This window comes from Leptodactylus fuscus, chromosome 2, assembly GCF_031893055.1.
Source record: "Leptodactylus fuscus isolate aLepFus1 chromosome 2, aLepFus1.hap2, whole genome shotgun sequence".
In the NCBI taxonomy this organism is placed as follows: domain Eukaryota; kingdom Metazoa; phylum Chordata; class Amphibia; order Anura; family Leptodactylidae; genus Leptodactylus; species Leptodactylus fuscus.
Window position 1 is genome coordinate 267,133,984 of NC_134266.1, and position 18,610 is coordinate 267,152,593.

An 18,610-nucleotide genomic window follows, 5' to 3' on the forward strand; every position below is an offset into this window, starting at 1 on the left:
GTGTCCTCCTGATAACCAGTCATGATGTCCTTATTGTGTCCGGGTTATCTTCTCATAAATGTAGTGTCCTCCTGATAACCAGCCATGATGTCCTTATTGTGGTCTGGTTATTTTCTCATACATGTAGTGTCCTCCTGATAACCAGCCATGATGTCCTTATTGTGGTCAGGTTATCTTCTCATACATGTAGTGCCCTCCTGATAACCAGCCATGATGTCCTTATTGTGGTTATGTTATCTTCTCATACATGTAGTGTCCTCCTGATAACCAGCCATGATGTCCTTATTGTGGTCAGGTTATCTTCTCATACATGTAGTGCCCTCCTGATAACCAGTCGTGATGTCCTTATTGTGGCCGGGTTATCTTCTCATACATGTAGTGCACTTGCTTGATAACCTGTCCACAATAAGGACATCATCGGTGGGTTTCTGTCAAGTCCCTCACCATATATTGGCATTGGCAACCAATCAAGACCAAAGACTTTCACCACTAAGATGATTGGAGAAAATCTCTAAAACTCGGAAAAATGTTATTACATTTGTAAGACCATGAGTTACCATGAATATGGAACAACCGCAAAGTTTTCGTATCAAGAGAAGTTAAGCATTTCCTATTATTGGACTATCCAAGATATTGATCACTTTTGCAATGGTTGGATGTCCAGTTGAGACTTTTTGCTAGCTTCCCAAAAATCTTGAGTTTTTACTAGGGTTGAGCCGATCTTGACATTTCAGGATTGATTTTAAAATCTGATTTCTGATAATTTTCCAGCCGATCCACATCGTGAAATTTACTCGATTGCCGATCGGGATCTGATCTTTCCCAATACCGATCGCTGAATCCTATTAATGATATATACATGAATAGGGTTGAGCCGATCTTAAGAGAACCTCTGACCTCGATCCCGCCGTAAAAGAACGGGATCAGAATTCCGAACGAGATTGTGAAATTTACTCGATCGCCGATCGGAATCCGATCTTTTCCGAACCCGATCGCTCAACCCTAGTTTCCACAACTTGGGAGCCATACCACATTGCCTTCGACTAAAGAGGTGATGTTACTGTATCTTGCAGACAACACCATAAACCCTTAGCCTTACACAAAGTCCTAAGTGATTTGTTAATGATTGACTTGCCGATCCTAGAAATTGATACCGGACAATCCGATTGTCGAGAACTATATAATCCACCATCTTTCCTTTTTGTATACAAGTCTATGTTTCTCCCTGACTAAATGAAGGCCTAACACATGTGCAGAAATCCTTCATTGTTTGCATTGGCTTTACATATCTCTCTGTGCATGTATTGCATGTCTTAAACATATTTTTCTGAAACGTCTATGGTATGATAATACTAATGGCCCTATGGACTAGTCGGGCTACAGGAAGCCCACCATGTTCACCTTTATAACCTGCCTTGTTGATGAATATGTCCAGTGACTGTTTCATGTGATGTCTTTTAGACTGATGGCAGAGAGACAGACTCCGCATCAGAAAGCAGTTTTCAGATTGGCAGACACAAGAAGAGCCCGAGCTCTCTAACCAATCTTAGTGGCTCGTCTGGCATGGCGTCAATGTCTTCTGTATGTAAAGCGTAACTCTGTGCTTCCACTAATCTACATGTCTCTGTGCTTCTGGAATTAATCGTTATCTTGTATGTCATAATCCATTAATAATGATACAGACGTGTAGGAGAATTGTATTGCATGATGGTAGGAATATGTATTTTATTATAGACTGCATGAATTTATTACAATACTTCTGTAATATTGTGCTATATATATCAATGCTTTGTATAACCAGTATTAATTATACGTAATGTAACCTTGTATTAACTGTTGCATGCATTGTATAGAAGTATTTCATTGATGTCTCCCATCTCAAAAATCCAAGAGAACCCGTATAATAAGTTGTGAACTATGTTATACCCCTGCTCTTAAGGGCCAAGGCGCTTGACTTCATTGGGCAACTCAGGCCAGTGAAAACTGACCGGAATAAAACATATTCCAAAAAAATTATGGATACATGGATCAGTTAGACCCCTTGCACATGACCTGTGGATAGGTCATCAGCATGAAAACACTATTTGGGGCCAGAAATCCCTTATTAAGATTATAATATCTAAATAAATATATTCAGCCCACCTGATCTGAAGAGGATGTTCGACTTAAAGTGAATCTCCAGTTTTAAACCACTTTCCGTAAATGAATAATACAGGTGAAAATAAGACACTTTGTAATATCTTATTCTGTTTTCCTTATTCACTTTTCAGGCAGATACAGTCTATAAAGAGGGGAGGGGGATAGAAAGGAAACTCAAACAATTGCTGCTGTTACTCTCTGATGTTCTTTGCTTTTTTTTTTACACGATTAGGTTGTAGATAAGAAGCTGATAATACACAGAATGAGGCAATAAATCAATTAACCAGCTGGCTGGAGAATTCTGCTCAGCCCTCCTTGCTCCATAGAGTTGTATGTGAGAGGCTGAAAACTTAGATAATGTAAACAAACAGTCAGAATGAAGACAAGGAGCTTTGCAGGCCATTTTTGCTCCACTAGAGGGCAGAAAGCAGAGGCATTGTTTTTCCTAATTACATCCTGGAAAACAGATTTGCATATTTCCCATAATCCCCCAGTGGAGCCAAAATGGCTTTGCAAGTCTCCATACACCTGCAAAGGTGCTCTCTCCTCAAGGAGTGATGATATCCCCAGACTATGGTCTATAGTCTCTCATTTCAGCCAAACCAGTTTTCCCTACGCTGTGCTGATGAGATCCAACCAGATCAAAACAGCACTGTCCACAGCTGGGATATAGCTGCAGAGTTAATGCCATAAAAACGAATCCCCTAACAAAGTCGCACAAATGCAGTTTTTCTCCAATTCCACTTCATTATGATTTTTTTTCCAGCTTCCCAGTACATTGTACAGAATAATAATGGTATCATTTTTAGGGTTGAACCAATCTTGAGATTTCAGGATCATTTTTAAAATCCGATTTTCGATCATTTTCCAGCCGTTCCCGATCGTGAAATTTACTCGATCGCCGATCGGGGTCCGATCTTTCCCGATCGCTAACCCCTAATCATTATTAAGAACAATTTGTCCTGCAACCATTAAGCCCTCATGACTGAACGGAAAAATAAAGTTATGAGGTTTAGAAAGTGGGGAGTCAAAATTTTTATATATATATATATATATATAAGTCTGGAGGTAAACTTTTAACTAAGATTTATTTTTATGTGGGCCAATTGTATGTCTCATGATTTGGCACTCTGTATACTCGGTCACCTTTCTGCAGTATATACTATATAATGCTTGTTTGGTCTTGTGTTTTGTTTACTACAAATGATCGTGTTTCCAGGTCAGTGGCAGTGTCATGAGTGTGTACAGCGGTGACTTTGGCAATGTGGACATTAAAGGCGCCATAGAATTTGCCATCGACTACGTTGAGCAGCTGAAGGAATTCCACATCTTTATCTACCAGTGCAGAGACCTGGCTGCAGCAGAAGTTAAGAAGCAGCGTTCTGACCCGTGAGTGCAATAAGTAATGTTGCTTTATAGTCTAAACATGTATGATAAAACTAGATAATCATTGAGGGAAAGTTATCAAATTTCTCACACTGGGTTTTTGGCACACTAGAGACGCTTTTTTGGCACTTGGTTGTATGTTAAATGTTCATTTTCTAAATCGGTAGCGACCACTTTTGGGGAAAAATGGGTTGGATGGTGATCAAAGAGAATCGTGGATGCTTTGGCCCGACAATTTTCCAAAGTATGAATGGGCCCAAAATCTAAGAGGAACGGTGGACATTTGCATCAGATTTCTCTTCACTTTCTGTGGTGACATGCCAAGGCAACATTAAGGGCTAGTTCATACGGGGCTAGTGACCATGTATTTTGGTCCTAATTTTGGGCGGGAAGCCGCATCAGAATAGGACCAAAATGTGCCTGTTGTGGCTTCCTGCCTTGGAGTAGGTCCAAATGAATGGGCCTAGTCTGGAGGATGTTGTTGCGAGGTGGCTGCCATGGCTGAATCGGCCGCGGAATCCGCCTGAAGGGCAGCCTGCATCTTTTTTGCGCGAGCGGAAACACACCTGTAGAGCAAAAAAGAACGTTAGCGGTCTATATAGACCTCCATTGTGAGGGGGACGGATTTTGAGGTGGATTCGGCATCAAAATCCATCCCCTCTTGTCCCATGTGAACAAGCCCTAATAGATTCTGTCATGTGCCAACCCCCCCCCCCCCCAAATAAGTCAATCAACAAATTGAACATTTTTTATTTTTTTTTAATTGACTCTGTAGTAATTGATATGGTTGATCTGGCCATTGAAGCCTCAAACTGGAAATACCCCAAGTCCCATAACTGCTGTAGGTAACCTACAAAAGAGAAGAAACCGCCATACATGTTTGCTTTCTGTTGCAGGTATGTGAAGGCTTATTTGCTTCCAGAAAAAGCAAAAATGGGGAAAAGGAAGACCGCAGTGAAGAAAAAGACGCTGAATCCCGTGTACAATGAAATTCTGAGGGTAAGAAACCACCATAGCGACAATGAAATAACATGTTTAGTGCCTTTGTTGTGACTTTTTTTTCTGTACTGGTGAACTTCCAACACTTTCATTACCTATGATTGTTGGATCAAGGAATGTGGATTGTCTTTTGGGGCTCTTCCAAAGTCTAGAGGGAGAGTCGTACGGCAATATTGGTTCCCTTCTCTCATGCAACCCTGTCCGCGCCACCTTTAGCTGTTGATTCCTTGGTGGACACTGGGGTTAGAGCCCAGGTGGAAGTCGGGAGCAAGACTGGGTCTCTCTTAGCTTTGGATAGGGGACGCTTCAGACAGACTGCATGCTTGTGCACTCTGAGTGGCACTCCCTCATGTTTTCTGGTTACAACAAAAAATCTTCCTTTATGCACTTTGTGTAGCATTCATTCACTGTTAAAATAGAAATGTCCTCAATTTGCATGCTTTTGCCAAAGCAAAGTGGATGTCCCGGCACCCAGCACCTTGGGTACATACCCCACTACTCTCAAACATTGCTATGCCCCAAGGTTTATTATATGCGTAATAGATGTGACCTGTTAGCCTTTTGCTATGACACAGGGTTTAATAAATGTGCTGGTATTTCTTCTCAGTGGTAGAACTAACTTGCTCTTTCTTTGTCTCTTTTCTCCAGTATAAAATCCCCAAACAATCTCTTCAGACTCAGACGTTGAACTTGTCTGTGTGGCACCACGATGCCCTTGGCCGAAACAGTTTCTTGGGTGAAGTCAACCTGAATTTAGCAATGTGGGATTGGAGGAATACTCAGAGGAATTGGTACCAACTTGAGGCTCGAGTAAGTAGTTGCTTGTACTTGTCTTTAGCCTTGGCTCCTTCCATACATGATTGAATTGTTCTTGTGTACATATTTCCTCTGCCCTAGTACACAGTCCAGTCACATTAATGGGACCACCTGTCAAAATCCAGAATAACCACCTTCGGCAGAGCGGACCGCTGCAAGATGTGCAGGAAGAGAGGGGATGTTCTGGGATATTGAGCCATGCCATCTCCAGTGCCATGGCCAGCTGTGCTAGTTACGCGGTTGAGCATCCATGGTGCAAACAACCCGATTGAGGTGGTCCCACAGATTCTCGATTGGGTTCAAGTCCGGGGAATTTGTTGGCCAAGGGAGTACGGTAAACTCATCCTGGTGCTCCTCGAACCACGCACGTACACTGCGAGCTTTATGACACGTCGCATTGTCCTGCTGGTAGATGCCATCATCCTGAGGAAAAACAATTCGCATGTAGGGGTGAACATGGTCCGCAAGGATAGATGCATACTTGTGTTGATCCATCGTGCCTTCCACAATGATGAGTGCACCCATATGGCTGATGACACGTGCCTTCTGCCATTGGTTATTTAACGTTGACGTCAATAGTAGGTGGTGGTCACAGTAATGTGACTGGACTGTGTACATAGTTGTAAATTGCAATAGTCTGACTTCAAATTAAGCAGTGTTCCTCTTTGATCTCTTCTGGAATTTGAAGCAAAATTTGTCTCCTGAACATACCCTATTTATAACATGCATCTTCTGTATACTGTGGCTTATGTATATATTACTATACTATAGTATCCCATCCATTCTAGACTCCGGCATCTGGTCTTGGGCTAGAGAACAGAGGAGAGATGAAGCTGTCTCTGAAGTATATTCCAGTGTCACCCCATGGTATTTACTGATATTACCATTTCCCATCTATCCATGTTTTTCTGTGATACATAATATTAACATATATTAATAATCTTGTCCCAGAGGTTGGTAAAAAGCCAAACACGACTGGAGAAGTGCACATCTGGATCAAGGAGTGTATCCAGCTGCCGATGCTTCGCGAAAACAAGATCAACTCCTTTGTAAAATGGTAATTATGCTTCACTTCTTGTCCAAGCTTAGGGTCAAGGGATCTCCAGCAATATTTTTAACGTCCTTTTAAAGTAACTTACCCCATAAATGTAAATTCCCAAGAATAGTGGTCTCCAACATTTTGGTTTTCAACCTTCTCTTTGCAGTACGATCCTGCCAGACACCAGCAGGAAAAGCCGACAGAAAACGAGAACCGTGGACAAAACTCCGAATCCCATCTTTAACCATACAATGGTTTATGATGGGTTCAAGGAAGAAGACCTGAAAGAAGCCTGTGTAGAGCTGACAGTGTGGGACCATAATAAACTGTCCAATCACTTCTTGGGAGGCTTAAGATTAGGACTCGGAACAGGTAAGATCAGGAATACCAGACATGATAGTATACGGGGGTGGGTGGGATTGCACCTAATACACAGCATATGGCCCTTGCATATGAGGGAATCTGGGTTATAAAATCCAGACTGAAGCCAGTCAGGAGACTGCATTACAGTGATGCTGGGAGTCACTACGTGTCCACAGCTTCACTGTCCCTTACTGTATAGAGTACGGACAGTAGAGCCACAAGGAGGCAGGGACTACTATCATCATACAAGATCTATGATGCAAGGAGATCCACTCTCCTGGGTGCGCTTGGGCTGGGAAACCTGGCCGATGTATAGATCAGATGGGCATGGGGCCTTAGACTGCCTTCACACGGAGTAACGCCGGGCTTGTAAAAATCCTCATTCACAGCCGTACACGCGAGCGCTGCGGAAGGCTCCCAAACACTTCCCATTCACTTCAATGGGAGCGCTCGTAAAGCTGGCGTGGAGATTTGGTCGTACACCGGTATTTTCGAAAGATATTATTACTGCTTGTTTGCCTGTTATGGGCCACATGGTTTTACAGGTTTCTTTACAAAACTGAGTAGTGGGGAACAGGTTATCAAGCTATAATCAGTCATGGAAAAACATCAGCAGCTGGGGATCCGTTGTTCAGCCAGGACTACATGGTGTAGCAACATCCTTATTGGCGAGAACAATGGCAAATTGCAGTTGAATTTCTTATGTCCTAACTGGATATATGGAAAGATATTTTCAGGAGTCTACCCCTTTAATCCAGATATCAGAGACTTGTAGCTGGTGTGTACTTCCTCCTTTCACCCATGCTATGTATAACCGAATTAAGAGTTGTCCCCGACAAACAATCCATCACTGGGGATTTATGGTACGCTCATCAATAATGAGACCGGGGGTCTCAAGTTTCCATTTGGAATGGACCAATACCACATACAATTTGTATGGGATTATTGGAGATAGTCGAGTATAGTACTTGGCTTTCCTTGGCAGTCCCATAGAGACAGAATGGTCACTTCCCAAGTAGGGTTGAGCGATCGGGATTGGATCGGCGATCGAGCAAATTTCGCGATCGTGATGAAAATGATCGGAAAACTGATTTTGAAATCTCAAGATCGGCTCAACCCTAAGAGTGACTTTTCCTATAGAGAAGCATTGACTAAGGTTGAGTGATCGGGATTGGAAAAGATCAGATTCCGGTTGGTGATCGAGCAAATTTCACGATCGCGATCAGCTGGAAAATGATCGGATATCGGATTTTAAAATCGATCCTGAAATCTCAAGATTGGCTTTACCCTATTCCCAAGTGAAAGACCTGGTATGAGAACATTCATATTAGTGAGGGAATATGGTTCCTCTTGTAAGTCTCATGATGCAGCAAAATAACGTTATCACTTACAATCAATTTTTATATTTTTTTTTCCCAGGAAAAAGCTATGGAACCGTTGTAGACTGGATGGACTCAAGTCATGAAGAATCAACAATGTGGTCAAAAATGATCGCTTCACCCAACACCTGGATTGAAGGGATGCTGCCCTTACGCATGTTCAAGATGGCCAAGCTCTCTAAATAAATGAGAAATTATTATTATATATGCTTCTATAATGTACTGGCACTGCGATCACTTTTTATAACGATAATCCTCACTTGCTTCGTCCTGAACCTTTTTGTAGATGGTTTCTTAAGCCATGATTGTCATCTGGTCTCAATCTTTCCATGTTTGAGATGGTGGTCTTACTTGAGCACAGAATATTCTTCGACAATTGTACATTTGATGTGTTTTAGACCATTGCTTTATGGTACGAGTAGAAGCGGAAAATCACTCTCTTGAAGTAGAGAGTTGTCAATTAAAAGGTTTGTCCTTCGTCAGCCATCCATGGTGGCTCACTGCACTTGGCTACTTCCTTTAGTCCTTCAGCAGTGTGCATGTCCTTGGACATGGGACCTCTCATGTTCAGTAGGGGTTCCAGTGGTTCGATCCTCGGCCAATCAGACTCTTATCGCCTACCTTGGGACAATGCCTCAATCTTGAAATTCGACTTTTAAGGTGTCTTTACTTTGGATACGTCCATTAATTCCCCCATCACAGGACTCCAACATTCTAAAAACTCCTATGGCTTGGAAACTCCAACATATTGGTTATTTGGGCATCTCCATTGACAACTTCAAGACAAAACTCATATCGTATTTTGGAGACACCATATTTCAGACATCTAGAGGGGGTTTAGGTGCGTTGCTTTCTTCATGGCTGCTTTTGTTCCTTTGCTCCATTGAATGTTATCTTGTCGCCGTGATATCGCTAAGACCCCTTTTCATGGTCCACCTTTGTATTGTGTCCCCCTACACTTACGCTGCTATCATTTAAATAGCTCAGACTTCATTTTTGACGTGTGACTATCAACATTTCTGTCATGAGGGGAGAGGTGACGCGAAACCAAAGCATTTTTTTTTCTTTTTTGGTTCTGTAAGTTTCTTCTACTTGTGAGCTTTTTTTTTTTTACAAAAAAAAAAATGGGGACAAATGGTGTAAAATATGGTAAATAAAGATAAAAAATAAATATATTTAATTTTTACTGCCACGTGGGTAAGAACAGTGATATTCCAACGATCACTGAGGTTTAAAATTTGTTTTTCTGTATTTACATGTAAAACATAAACGTCAACTAAATATGTACTTGTGTTTATGGGTTTTGTACAAAGAAAATGTAAAAGAAATAAAAAAATTTAGAATGTGAATGTATATATGTAATTATCTCAATAAAATGATTAAATTCCATGCCAGATATTTCTTGCTGTTTTTGAAAGAAAATTTTTTTTTTACTTTTTTTTTTACTTTTTTTTTTTTTTCTTAAATCTAATCTTTTATTTGATTAGTAATTGTTTATTTGGAGGAAACCCTACTAGATACACATGCTCTAATGTGTATCCTCTTTTAGGGTCCATTCACATGGAGTAAAGTTGTACTGATTCAGGCACGATAACTCGCGTAAGAATCAGCACTGAAAAAAAAAAAAAAAAAGGCTCCCAGAACACATTGAAATCAATGGGTTAAAAACCTCCAATTGATTTCCATTTCTGCTCCGCTGGGGATTATGGGTAAAATATTCAAATCTATTCTCCAGGATGTAATTGGGAGAACAGTGCCACTGTTTGCTGCCCTCTAGGGGCAGCTCCCCGTAGTCAATGTAGACTGGCAGAGCTAAATTATGTAGTTCAACAAAACTCAGTCGATTATAGGTTGTCACAGCAGAGTGAGCCAAGGAATATACAACCTGGGCCTAGGAGCCAAGTGGCTAGGTAGTTGAGATCCCTTGAGAATCTACCAGGGAGCCCTGCACAACCCTGGTATAGTTGGGTAAGGGCCTGATCACATGTAGCCTATACCTAGAGACTCAAAAAGACCTTCTCAGAAGAATGTCAGCGACAAAAGGAGGATCGACTGTTGTTGATTAAAAACCAAAAAAAAAAAAACACAAATCTTCGAAGGGGCATAAAAAACATGGCTGACTAGGACTCAACCGCATGTCCTGGGTAGTTTTCACATTGTATTCTGCTGTGGGTGTTGAATTGTGGGAGAAACCTGGTAATTTTTCATTTTCCCGTAACACATTAAAGTTCATCTGCAATAAAGACATTTAATGGTCAAGAAAGCTTGGATGTGACACAACCACCTCTGTGTGCTGGGAATGATAATGGAGTCCATTTATCACTACGGCCATGATATAAAGGCTATAGAGTATTCTGCCAGCTCTCTCGTTATAACATTGTCCCAGCTATGTCCATGTATCATCATCACATGAGGTCAATGTTTTCCACCTAAAATACAGTACTATGTGCTGCTGGGATGTGCACATCTATTCATTTCCCAATTGTTTCAGTTGCATCTCTTCCTTATAGAATTTTATTTTTCTTGCTTGTAGAGCACCAACATATTCTGCACAACTTCACAAGCATCGCCATCACTCACTCGGGGCGGGGATGCAGGTCCAGGCCGATGATGAAGGGAAGCTTGGAGCATGTTAAGTCTTCCTGTTTTGCCTAACACAGCCCCTGTCCTCACATTGTCAGTCATGGGATCAGCGCACTCCTCTCCTGCTACTATTATTTCCATCATTCTATGAACTAAAGATTATTGTAACGCTATCCATTCTTATATTGTTTTTTTCTATGCTTTCATTACTATGAGAACACAAGTCACTGTCTCCCACATGATCAGATCTCTCTTTTTCTGCTGTTGTGATCACTCCTATTGTATATTTAACTGCAGAGGGTTATAGCTATGTTCACTTCACGAAGTCCTCCAGCATATGCTACTAAGTGTTCCTGGTCTGCTTCATCCAGCTTTGTCCTCGGCTATTTTTCTGCCGTTAAATAGGAAACCGCATTGGCATTAGTCGCATGCAAGATGCCACGAAGTGCAGAGTTGTCTGATTTTGAGAAAGGGGTAATTGTGGGGTACCACAGAAATGATCGATCCATAAGGGACACAGCAAGTGAACTGAATTACCCAAAATCGACATTGACCTATGTGATGACTAAGTGGAAGGTGAACGATGATTGTCGGAATGTGCCCGAGTCGGCAGGCCCCTCGAAACTGGGAGATAGAGACCAACAAGTCCTGGCCAGAGAAACCGCACCCAACCGATGGCTCACATACACCAGGAGTGTCAACAGGCATCCGGGAGTGTTGTGTCGCTCAATCCTATTGTAAGGAAGCATCCGCTGGGGTCTACCAACTATTGGATAGGAAGAAATGTGGTTTTTCTATTTTACCACAGGAGTCCACATACTTGGTGGTAGACAGTGTACACTTGTCTCTTCTGCTGACATTACCCCCTACAAAGCAGGTTGCGTGTGGAAAATTAATTCTCAACAATGAAAACCTAAACAACTTGTCAAACACAAAGTGCAGAAGGATTGATGTGTGTAACGAACAACGCCATCACTCAGGTACAGTTCCTCATATTGACAGGACTGGGTCCTTAAGGGGTGGGAGTGTTTCAGTCTACTTTGCTGCCTGCAAGAGAAATTTAGTTCCAGTCCTGCCAGTTTTGCACCTCTACGTGCCTTTAGTGATAAACTAGATCTTAAAAAGCACACCTACTATTCATGACTAGTATAAGGAAAATGTTTGTTCTCGTACCGTGTTAACCAGTGGGTAGGAAATATAAAAAAAACAAAAAACTTGATAGTCTTCAGTAGTTGATACCTTTTTAATGGCTAACTAATAATGATGACAGATTACAACGTTTTGGAACTCTAGGCTCCTTTCTCAATTTACTTGAGAAAGGAGCCTAGAGTTCCGAAACGTTGTAATCTGTCATCATTATTAGTTAGCCATTAAAAAGGTATCAATTACTGAAGACTATCAAGTTTTTTTATATTTCCTATTCATGACTAGGTCTGTCTTTCTGCAAACAGAGTAGGGCAATTAGATTATCACACCCGTCACCCCAGACCTGATTGCTGGTACATTTCAGCAGGTTCTAGTATCTGCCATGTAGCTACTACCTTCAGGCTTAAGCTGTTACCTTCTGCCAAAATCTCAAAGGGAGCTATACAAACAATTGCATTAAAAATAAAACTGTTTGAAACTTATCTCTGTCTCACTCGTCTCTGTCTCTACGCGTTTTGTTCATTTAAACTCATCAGGAGACATAAAATATCCTGCCTATGATTCCAGGCAACTGGGTCTTCCACATAGTTTTCTACATCTGTTTATTATACATTAACATGGAGCCTCTTAGTCCCCTCCTCTAAGGGTGGTCCCGATAGCCTGTTGTACCCGGTTGGTGCAGACCAAAGTGTTATGGTCTGGGGATTTTTGACCATGGACTGGCCCCTGACTGATAACTTCTCAGTCAAGTTTAAGAGAAAATACAAAAGAAAAAACAAAAATCAGGAGTATGAGCAGTTTGGAATACTAGTGTGTGATACTCCTACACCCTGCCTTGCACACTAGAAGTAGCCATGGACCCGACTAACTTGCCTGAGTGGGCGCGAACACAGCTGGAGAAATAACTCACCTACAAGTGAAACAGAAACCCCTGACTAGTTTCACATTTATGAGGATAGACAAGATACAGAAAAAGCCCCCCACAGAGGTACGACTGGACTGACTGTGAATAGGAAGAACACAAAGTATAGTGGAGAAAATAAATGTGAAACACAGAAATACTGACACTATGTAAAGGGACAGCATAAGCAGAACTTAGTATCACACACCAAAAAACCCTACAAAAAGTCCAAACATCCAAGCAATAAAAAGACTAGGGTTCACTGCACCCGGAACAACTATGCTTGGATAACGGAGCTCAATACATGGCCAAATATCAGGATAGTGTGAACAGGCAGCAAAGGAAGCTGAATGGGCCACGGCTCAGATGCAGATGGAATAGCAGGCTTCAGACAGACAGACCATTTCAGGAACTCTGAAAACTGAAGTTTAAGACTGGCATCAGACAGCATGCAGAGTGGATCTAAATAGGAAAGAGCAGGACTTAGAACCACCCACGGCCTGTAATCCCTCAGCACTCAGAGGACTTAAAGGGATTCTACCATTAAAACCTCTTTCCCCCTACGCCCAACAGCAGCACAACTGGGGGTATTCCTGCCCCTATGAGCTGTTAGGACAGGTGGAATTTTTAATTACCTAACAGCTTTTGACCCCTATAAGAGGCCGGAAGACCTGCTGCTCCCTTGTGTTTTTTTCTGTCCTGTGGGACAGGACAGGTGGACAGGGGGGAGCAGGGGTTCTGGCCTCCTATAGGGGTCTGTTCTCCCTCTCCCCCCTTCTGTTGTTACCTGCAGCGGAAGACCGTGTTTTCTTTTTCTTTCAGGCTGGCTCCCCCCCCGCTGGGTGGGTACTCGTGCCGCGCACTTGCATCTCTCCACTGCGCGCCGGGGCTCCCTGGTAGGGAGGGGGGGGGACTTCGGACCTAGGAACCTTTCTTCTGGTTCCTGGGTCCGCCGGCTGGGCCCTTCCCCTAGAGGACGAGCAGTAGCACCCTTTCTGGGCTGGAGGGGAGTTTTTTTCTCCCCTAGGCAGCCTACAGCTCCTCTGGCGCCGGGGGGGAACCCTCCATATCCTTGTTTTTTGGCTGCTCGTGCCGGGGGCGGTCCCTCCAGGGAAGCCCCTCCCCCTAGGCCTTTAAATTCCTCACCTACCTTTCAGTCATTGCTTGTCGCTCCGGTTGCAAGCATCACGAAGTAACTCCTTGCAGTGATTCATGCCTGTAGAAAAGAAGTGTTCCTTTCTGCATTACTGAGGTTTGGTGGAGGTGGCCAGGGGAGGGGAGGGGGCCAAGTTATGGAGGGACAAATTTTGTTAGTGCTGTTTTTCCTTTTCCTTAGAATGTCTTCTTCGTCATCTTCGGTTAATCCACCTCGGAGAAAGGCGGTATCCAAGAGAAAACATCTTGTGTGCGCCACCTGTAGGATGCTGCACCCAGATGACTCTCAGTACAGATTCTGTCCGGGATGCAGAGCGCCCTCCTCTGAGGCCACTCCTATGCGGGAAATGGTTTCCTGGGTCAAGGGGTTCGTCCAGGATTCTATGAATAGGATGGAGACGTCCGTCTCCCACCTTGCCAAGAGACCGCGCTTGGAATCCTGTGAGATGTCTCTCCCACCCCTGGAAAACCTGTGCCTCAGAGATGTGGAGTCCTCTGAGGCGGATTCAGATGACGAGAAGGAGATTTTTCCTATGGAAAAAATGTCAAGGGTGTTCAAGACACTCAGGATCCGGGACGGCGGGGAGTCCTCTAGACGTAAGAACCGCACCTTCAGACCCTCATCGGAGATGCTTCGTCTGATGGAAGCAGAATGGAGACGCCCGGAGAAGCCCTTCGCTCCTTCCAGACGATTCAAGACCCTATTTCTTATCTCTGAGGGGCAATTGAAAACTTGGGGTCCCCTGCCAAAAGTTGACGTGGCTGTGGCAAAGTTGTCTAGGCGTACGGTCCTCCCTACTGAAGATGGCTCAAGCCTGAGAGATCCCATGGATCGCAGAATGGAGAGTACTTTGAGGCGAGTGTACTCTGCCTCCTCTGCCCAAGCCTCCCTTGGCATTGTGGCCAATGAGGTAGCCTCAGGTTTGCGGGCAGAACTCTCCTCTCTCTCCAGGGACATCGACGCTGGAGTGGACCGGGACGACCTTCTGGCGGCAATGAAGGATATCACCCTGTTGGTGGACCACCTGACGGAGGCCACTCATTTCCAGACCCGGCTAGCCGCCAAGTCAATGGCCCTGTCCACAGCCGCTCGTCGACCTTTGTGGCTGAAGCCCTTGAGGGCCGATCTAACCTCCAAAAACAGCCTGTGCGGCCTCCCCTTCGAGCCCGGCCGCCTATTTGGGAAGGAGCTCGACCGCATCATGGAGGGATTGGCCGACTCCAAAGGGAAGAATCTGCCTCAGCCCTTGGAGGGTCAAGGCTCCTCCTTTCGTGGACGTGGAGGCCCCAGAAGAGGAGCCAGGGGCCAGAGGCGGTCTGGTAGAGGAAGATGTAGGGGCGCGCCCCGTGGGCGTAAGCGTGCCTCCCCCCACCTCCCCATCCCTTTCCCCCCCTGTGGTGGGCGGTCGTCTTTCCCACTATGTGGATGCCTGGCGCCAGAATGTTGGGGACCCCTGGGTCATACAGATGATCCAGGAGGGTTATAAGATCAATTTTATTTCCCAGCCGCCAGAGAAGATGGTAAGAACCCGCCCTCTTCAGGGCTCCAAACAACTTCATCTGGAGAAAGCAATCCAGGAGTACGTGGACAAGGCCGCGCTGGAGGTGGTACCCCGCGCAGATCAAGGCACAGGCGTCTATTCTCCAGTCTTCTTGGTCCCCAAATCATCAGGCGAGTGGCGCATGATCATCGATCTCAGATACCTGAATCATTTCATCCGCAAGGTGCGCTTCCGCATGGAAACCATCAGGTCAGTGCTGCCTTTTTTACAGCCGGGAGATCACTTCGTCACTCTGGACCTGAAGGACGCCTACCTCCACGTACCTATCTTCCCGGCACACCGAAAGTTCCTAAGGATTGCCGTATACCTAGACGGGAAAGAGGCGCACTTCCAGTTCGCAGCCCTCCCATTCGGCATATCCTCCGCCCCCCACACCTTCACAAAGGTCATAGCTCTGGTCGCTGCCGCCCTGCGCCTTCAAGGCATATTCATAGTCCCGTACCTGAACGACTGGCTTCTCAAGGCTCATTCAAAGGAGGTTCTTACCACGCAGGTGCAGACCGTTGTAGCTCTACTAGACAAGCTGGGGTGGCTGGTAAACTGGCAGAAGTCAGTGGTGGTGCCATCAACTCAAGTTCAGTTCCTGGGACTTATTCTAGATTCTCTCAGCATGACGATCTCTCTACCCTCCTCTCACAAAAGGAAGATTGCTCGGGCGGTTCATCACTTAGCCACTACACGGAGGGTCACCATCAGGACGGCTATGAAGGTCCTAGGATTGATGTCCGCCACCATAGAAGCAGTTCCTTGGGCCCTATGGCATATGCGCCCATTACAGAACGAGATCTTGAGAGTCTGGAACCACAGTCCTACAGGATTACAGAAGCCTATCCAGTTAACCATCAGCACCCGGCAAACACTGTCCTGGTGGACCCATCTGCGCGATGGGAAGTCCTCGGTCCAGCCCGCCTGGACCCTGCTGACTACAGATGCCTCCCTCACAGGTTGGGGAGCTCATCTGGGGGAGACCCCGGTACAAGGTACGTGGAATCAGCGGGAGAGGACGCGCTCATCCAACTGGCGCGAGCTTACCGCAGTTCATCGAGCTCTTCTGTCATTTGCACTGGTTCTGCAGAGGAAAGCGGTCAAGGTAAGGTCGGACAATCTGACGGCAGTCCATTATATCAACAAGCAGGGAGGAACCAGGTCCCCCTCGCTCCTGCAAGTTGCCAACCGGATCTTCTCTTGGGCAGAACGGAACCTCTCCCAGCTGGCCGCGGTACACATCCAGGGCCGCCTGAACATCGTAGCAGATCAACTCAGCAGAGGCCGCCCTACCGCAGGCGAATGGTCCTTGGATCAGGACATCTTCCACTACCTGACCAGGAGGTGGGGTCTCCCCGAGGTGGATCTGATGGCCACCCAACACAACGCCAAAGTAGAAAGGTTTTGCTCCCTGTACCGGGAAGACAACCCTTTGGCTGTGGATGCCCTGTCAATACCATGGAGGTTCGAACTGGCATATGTGTTCCCTCCCATCCCGATGATCCCAAAGGTATTGGCGAAACTCAGGCAGGACCAGACTTCGGCAATAGCGATCATGCCGTTCTGGCCAAAAAGGGCATGGTTCACCGACCTCATCCTAATGAGTCGGGGGAACTACTGGAGGCTTCCACCAGTCAGGAACCTGGTGTCACTGAACAGTCGGCCTTGCCTGGGCCTAGACAAATTCAACCTCACTGCCTGGAGGTTAAACCGCGCCATACGCGCAGACAGAGGATTGTCCCACGGAGTGCTAAGTACCCTAGCCCACTCAAGAGCAGAGGCAACCAATCAGAGCTACCGAAGGATCGCCCGGATATTCCAAAACTGGTGTACAGGCAACCAGCACGATCCTGACAGAGATGCAGTCCTAGAGTTCTTACAGAACGGCCTGGAGAGAGGACTAGCACCTGCCACCTCTAGGGTCCAAGTGTCAGCTCTATCTGCTCTCCTGGAGACGCGATTATCACAAGATCCTCTCGTCAAACAGTTCCTGAGGGGGGCTGCCAGGCTCCGCCCCCAGGTACGGCCCCCTGTCCCAAGGTGGGATCTGGCCGCGGTTCTACAAGGGCTCTGTGCACCCCCCTTCGAACCATTATCTGAAGTGGATTGGAAGTACCTATCATTTAAAGTGACTTTCCTGCTGGCAATAACCTCCGCTAAGAGAGTTGGTGAACTACAGGCCCTAGCGGCCTCTGAGCCCTTCATAACCTTCTTTCCAGACAGGGTCCAGCTGAGGTTCGTCCCAGGATTCTTGCCAAAGGTACCCACACTTCAGAATACCAACCAGGTAATCGCCTTGCCGGCTTTCTTTCCCTCGTCTGCTTCAGAGCAGGAGGAGAAGCTACACACACTGGATCTGGTAAGAGCACTACGTATTTACCTAGACCGTACAGCACCGTTCCGAAGATCAGAGAATCTTCTAGTCAATGTGTTTGGCCACAATAGAGGCTCTAAGGCATCCAAGGCAACCCTGTCAAGATGGATCAGAGAGGCCATTAGTTGTTCCCTACGGGCCCAAGAGCTTCCTGTTCCAGAATTTTTACGAGCCCATGCCACCCAGGCCATGGCGACATCTTGGGCAGAGACACGGTTCCTCTCCTTGGAGCAGATATGTACAGCAGCTTCTTGCAGCTCGCAATTGACTTTTGACAAACATTACAGACTGGACTGGCGTACGGCCGATGCTACAGCATTTGGGCACTCCGTCTTGGCATCAGCCTGCCAGGATAACCCGCCCTAGGGGAAACAATACTTGCTAAATCCCCAGTTGTGCTGCTGTTGGGCGTAGGGTGAAAGAAGGATAATAAGAATAAGAATGATAATCTGTTTTCCCTTAGCCCAAACAGCAGCACAAGGCTCCCTCCCTAGGAGGTACTGTTGTACAGATTTGGATGTGTGTACTATTTTTTAAATTGTTCTTTTATGTAATACTTGTTACTAACACAAGGGAGGAGCAGGTCTTCCGGCCTCTTATAGGGGTCAAAAGCTGTTAGGTAATTAAAAATTCCACCTGTCCTAACAGCTCATAGGGGCAGGAATACCCCCAGTTGTGCTGCTGTTTGGGCTAAGGGAAAACAGATTATCATTCATAATCCTTCTTTTTTTTGTGGATAAGACGTGGGAGTAGCCTTTAGAAAGGCTATTCGTCTCTTACCTT

At 45.3% G+C, this 18,610-nt stretch overlaps 1 protein-coding gene across 9 annotated transcripts in view; it reads left to right on the forward strand.

Moving 5' to 3' along the window:
- SYTL2 (synaptotagmin like 2) overlaps positions 1-9,228 on the forward strand; it is a 328,908-nt gene extending 319,680 nt beyond the window's left edge. For 8 of the 9 annotated variants that reach the window (XM_075266181.1, XM_075266178.1, XM_075266177.1 and 5 more), the window contains 8 exons: positions 1,462-1,581; positions 3,359-3,528; positions 4,422-4,524; positions 5,173-5,334; positions 6,129-6,207; positions 6,292-6,397; positions 6,546-6,751; positions 8,162-9,228. In XM_075266181.1, the coding sequence (XP_075122282.1) occupies positions 1,462-1,581; positions 3,359-3,528; positions 4,422-4,524; positions 5,173-5,334; positions 6,129-6,207; positions 6,292-6,397; positions 6,546-6,751; positions 8,162-8,307 (1,092 nt within the window). In that variant the 3' untranslated portion in view covers positions 8,308-9,228. The remainder of the gene's footprint in view (positions 1-1,461; positions 1,582-3,358; positions 3,529-4,421; positions 4,525-5,172; positions 5,335-6,128; positions 6,208-6,291; positions 6,398-6,545; positions 6,752-8,161) is intronic. The other variant, XM_075266180.1, reaches the window with a different exon arrangement.
- The last annotated feature ends 9,382 nt before the right edge of the window (positions 9,229-18,610 follow it).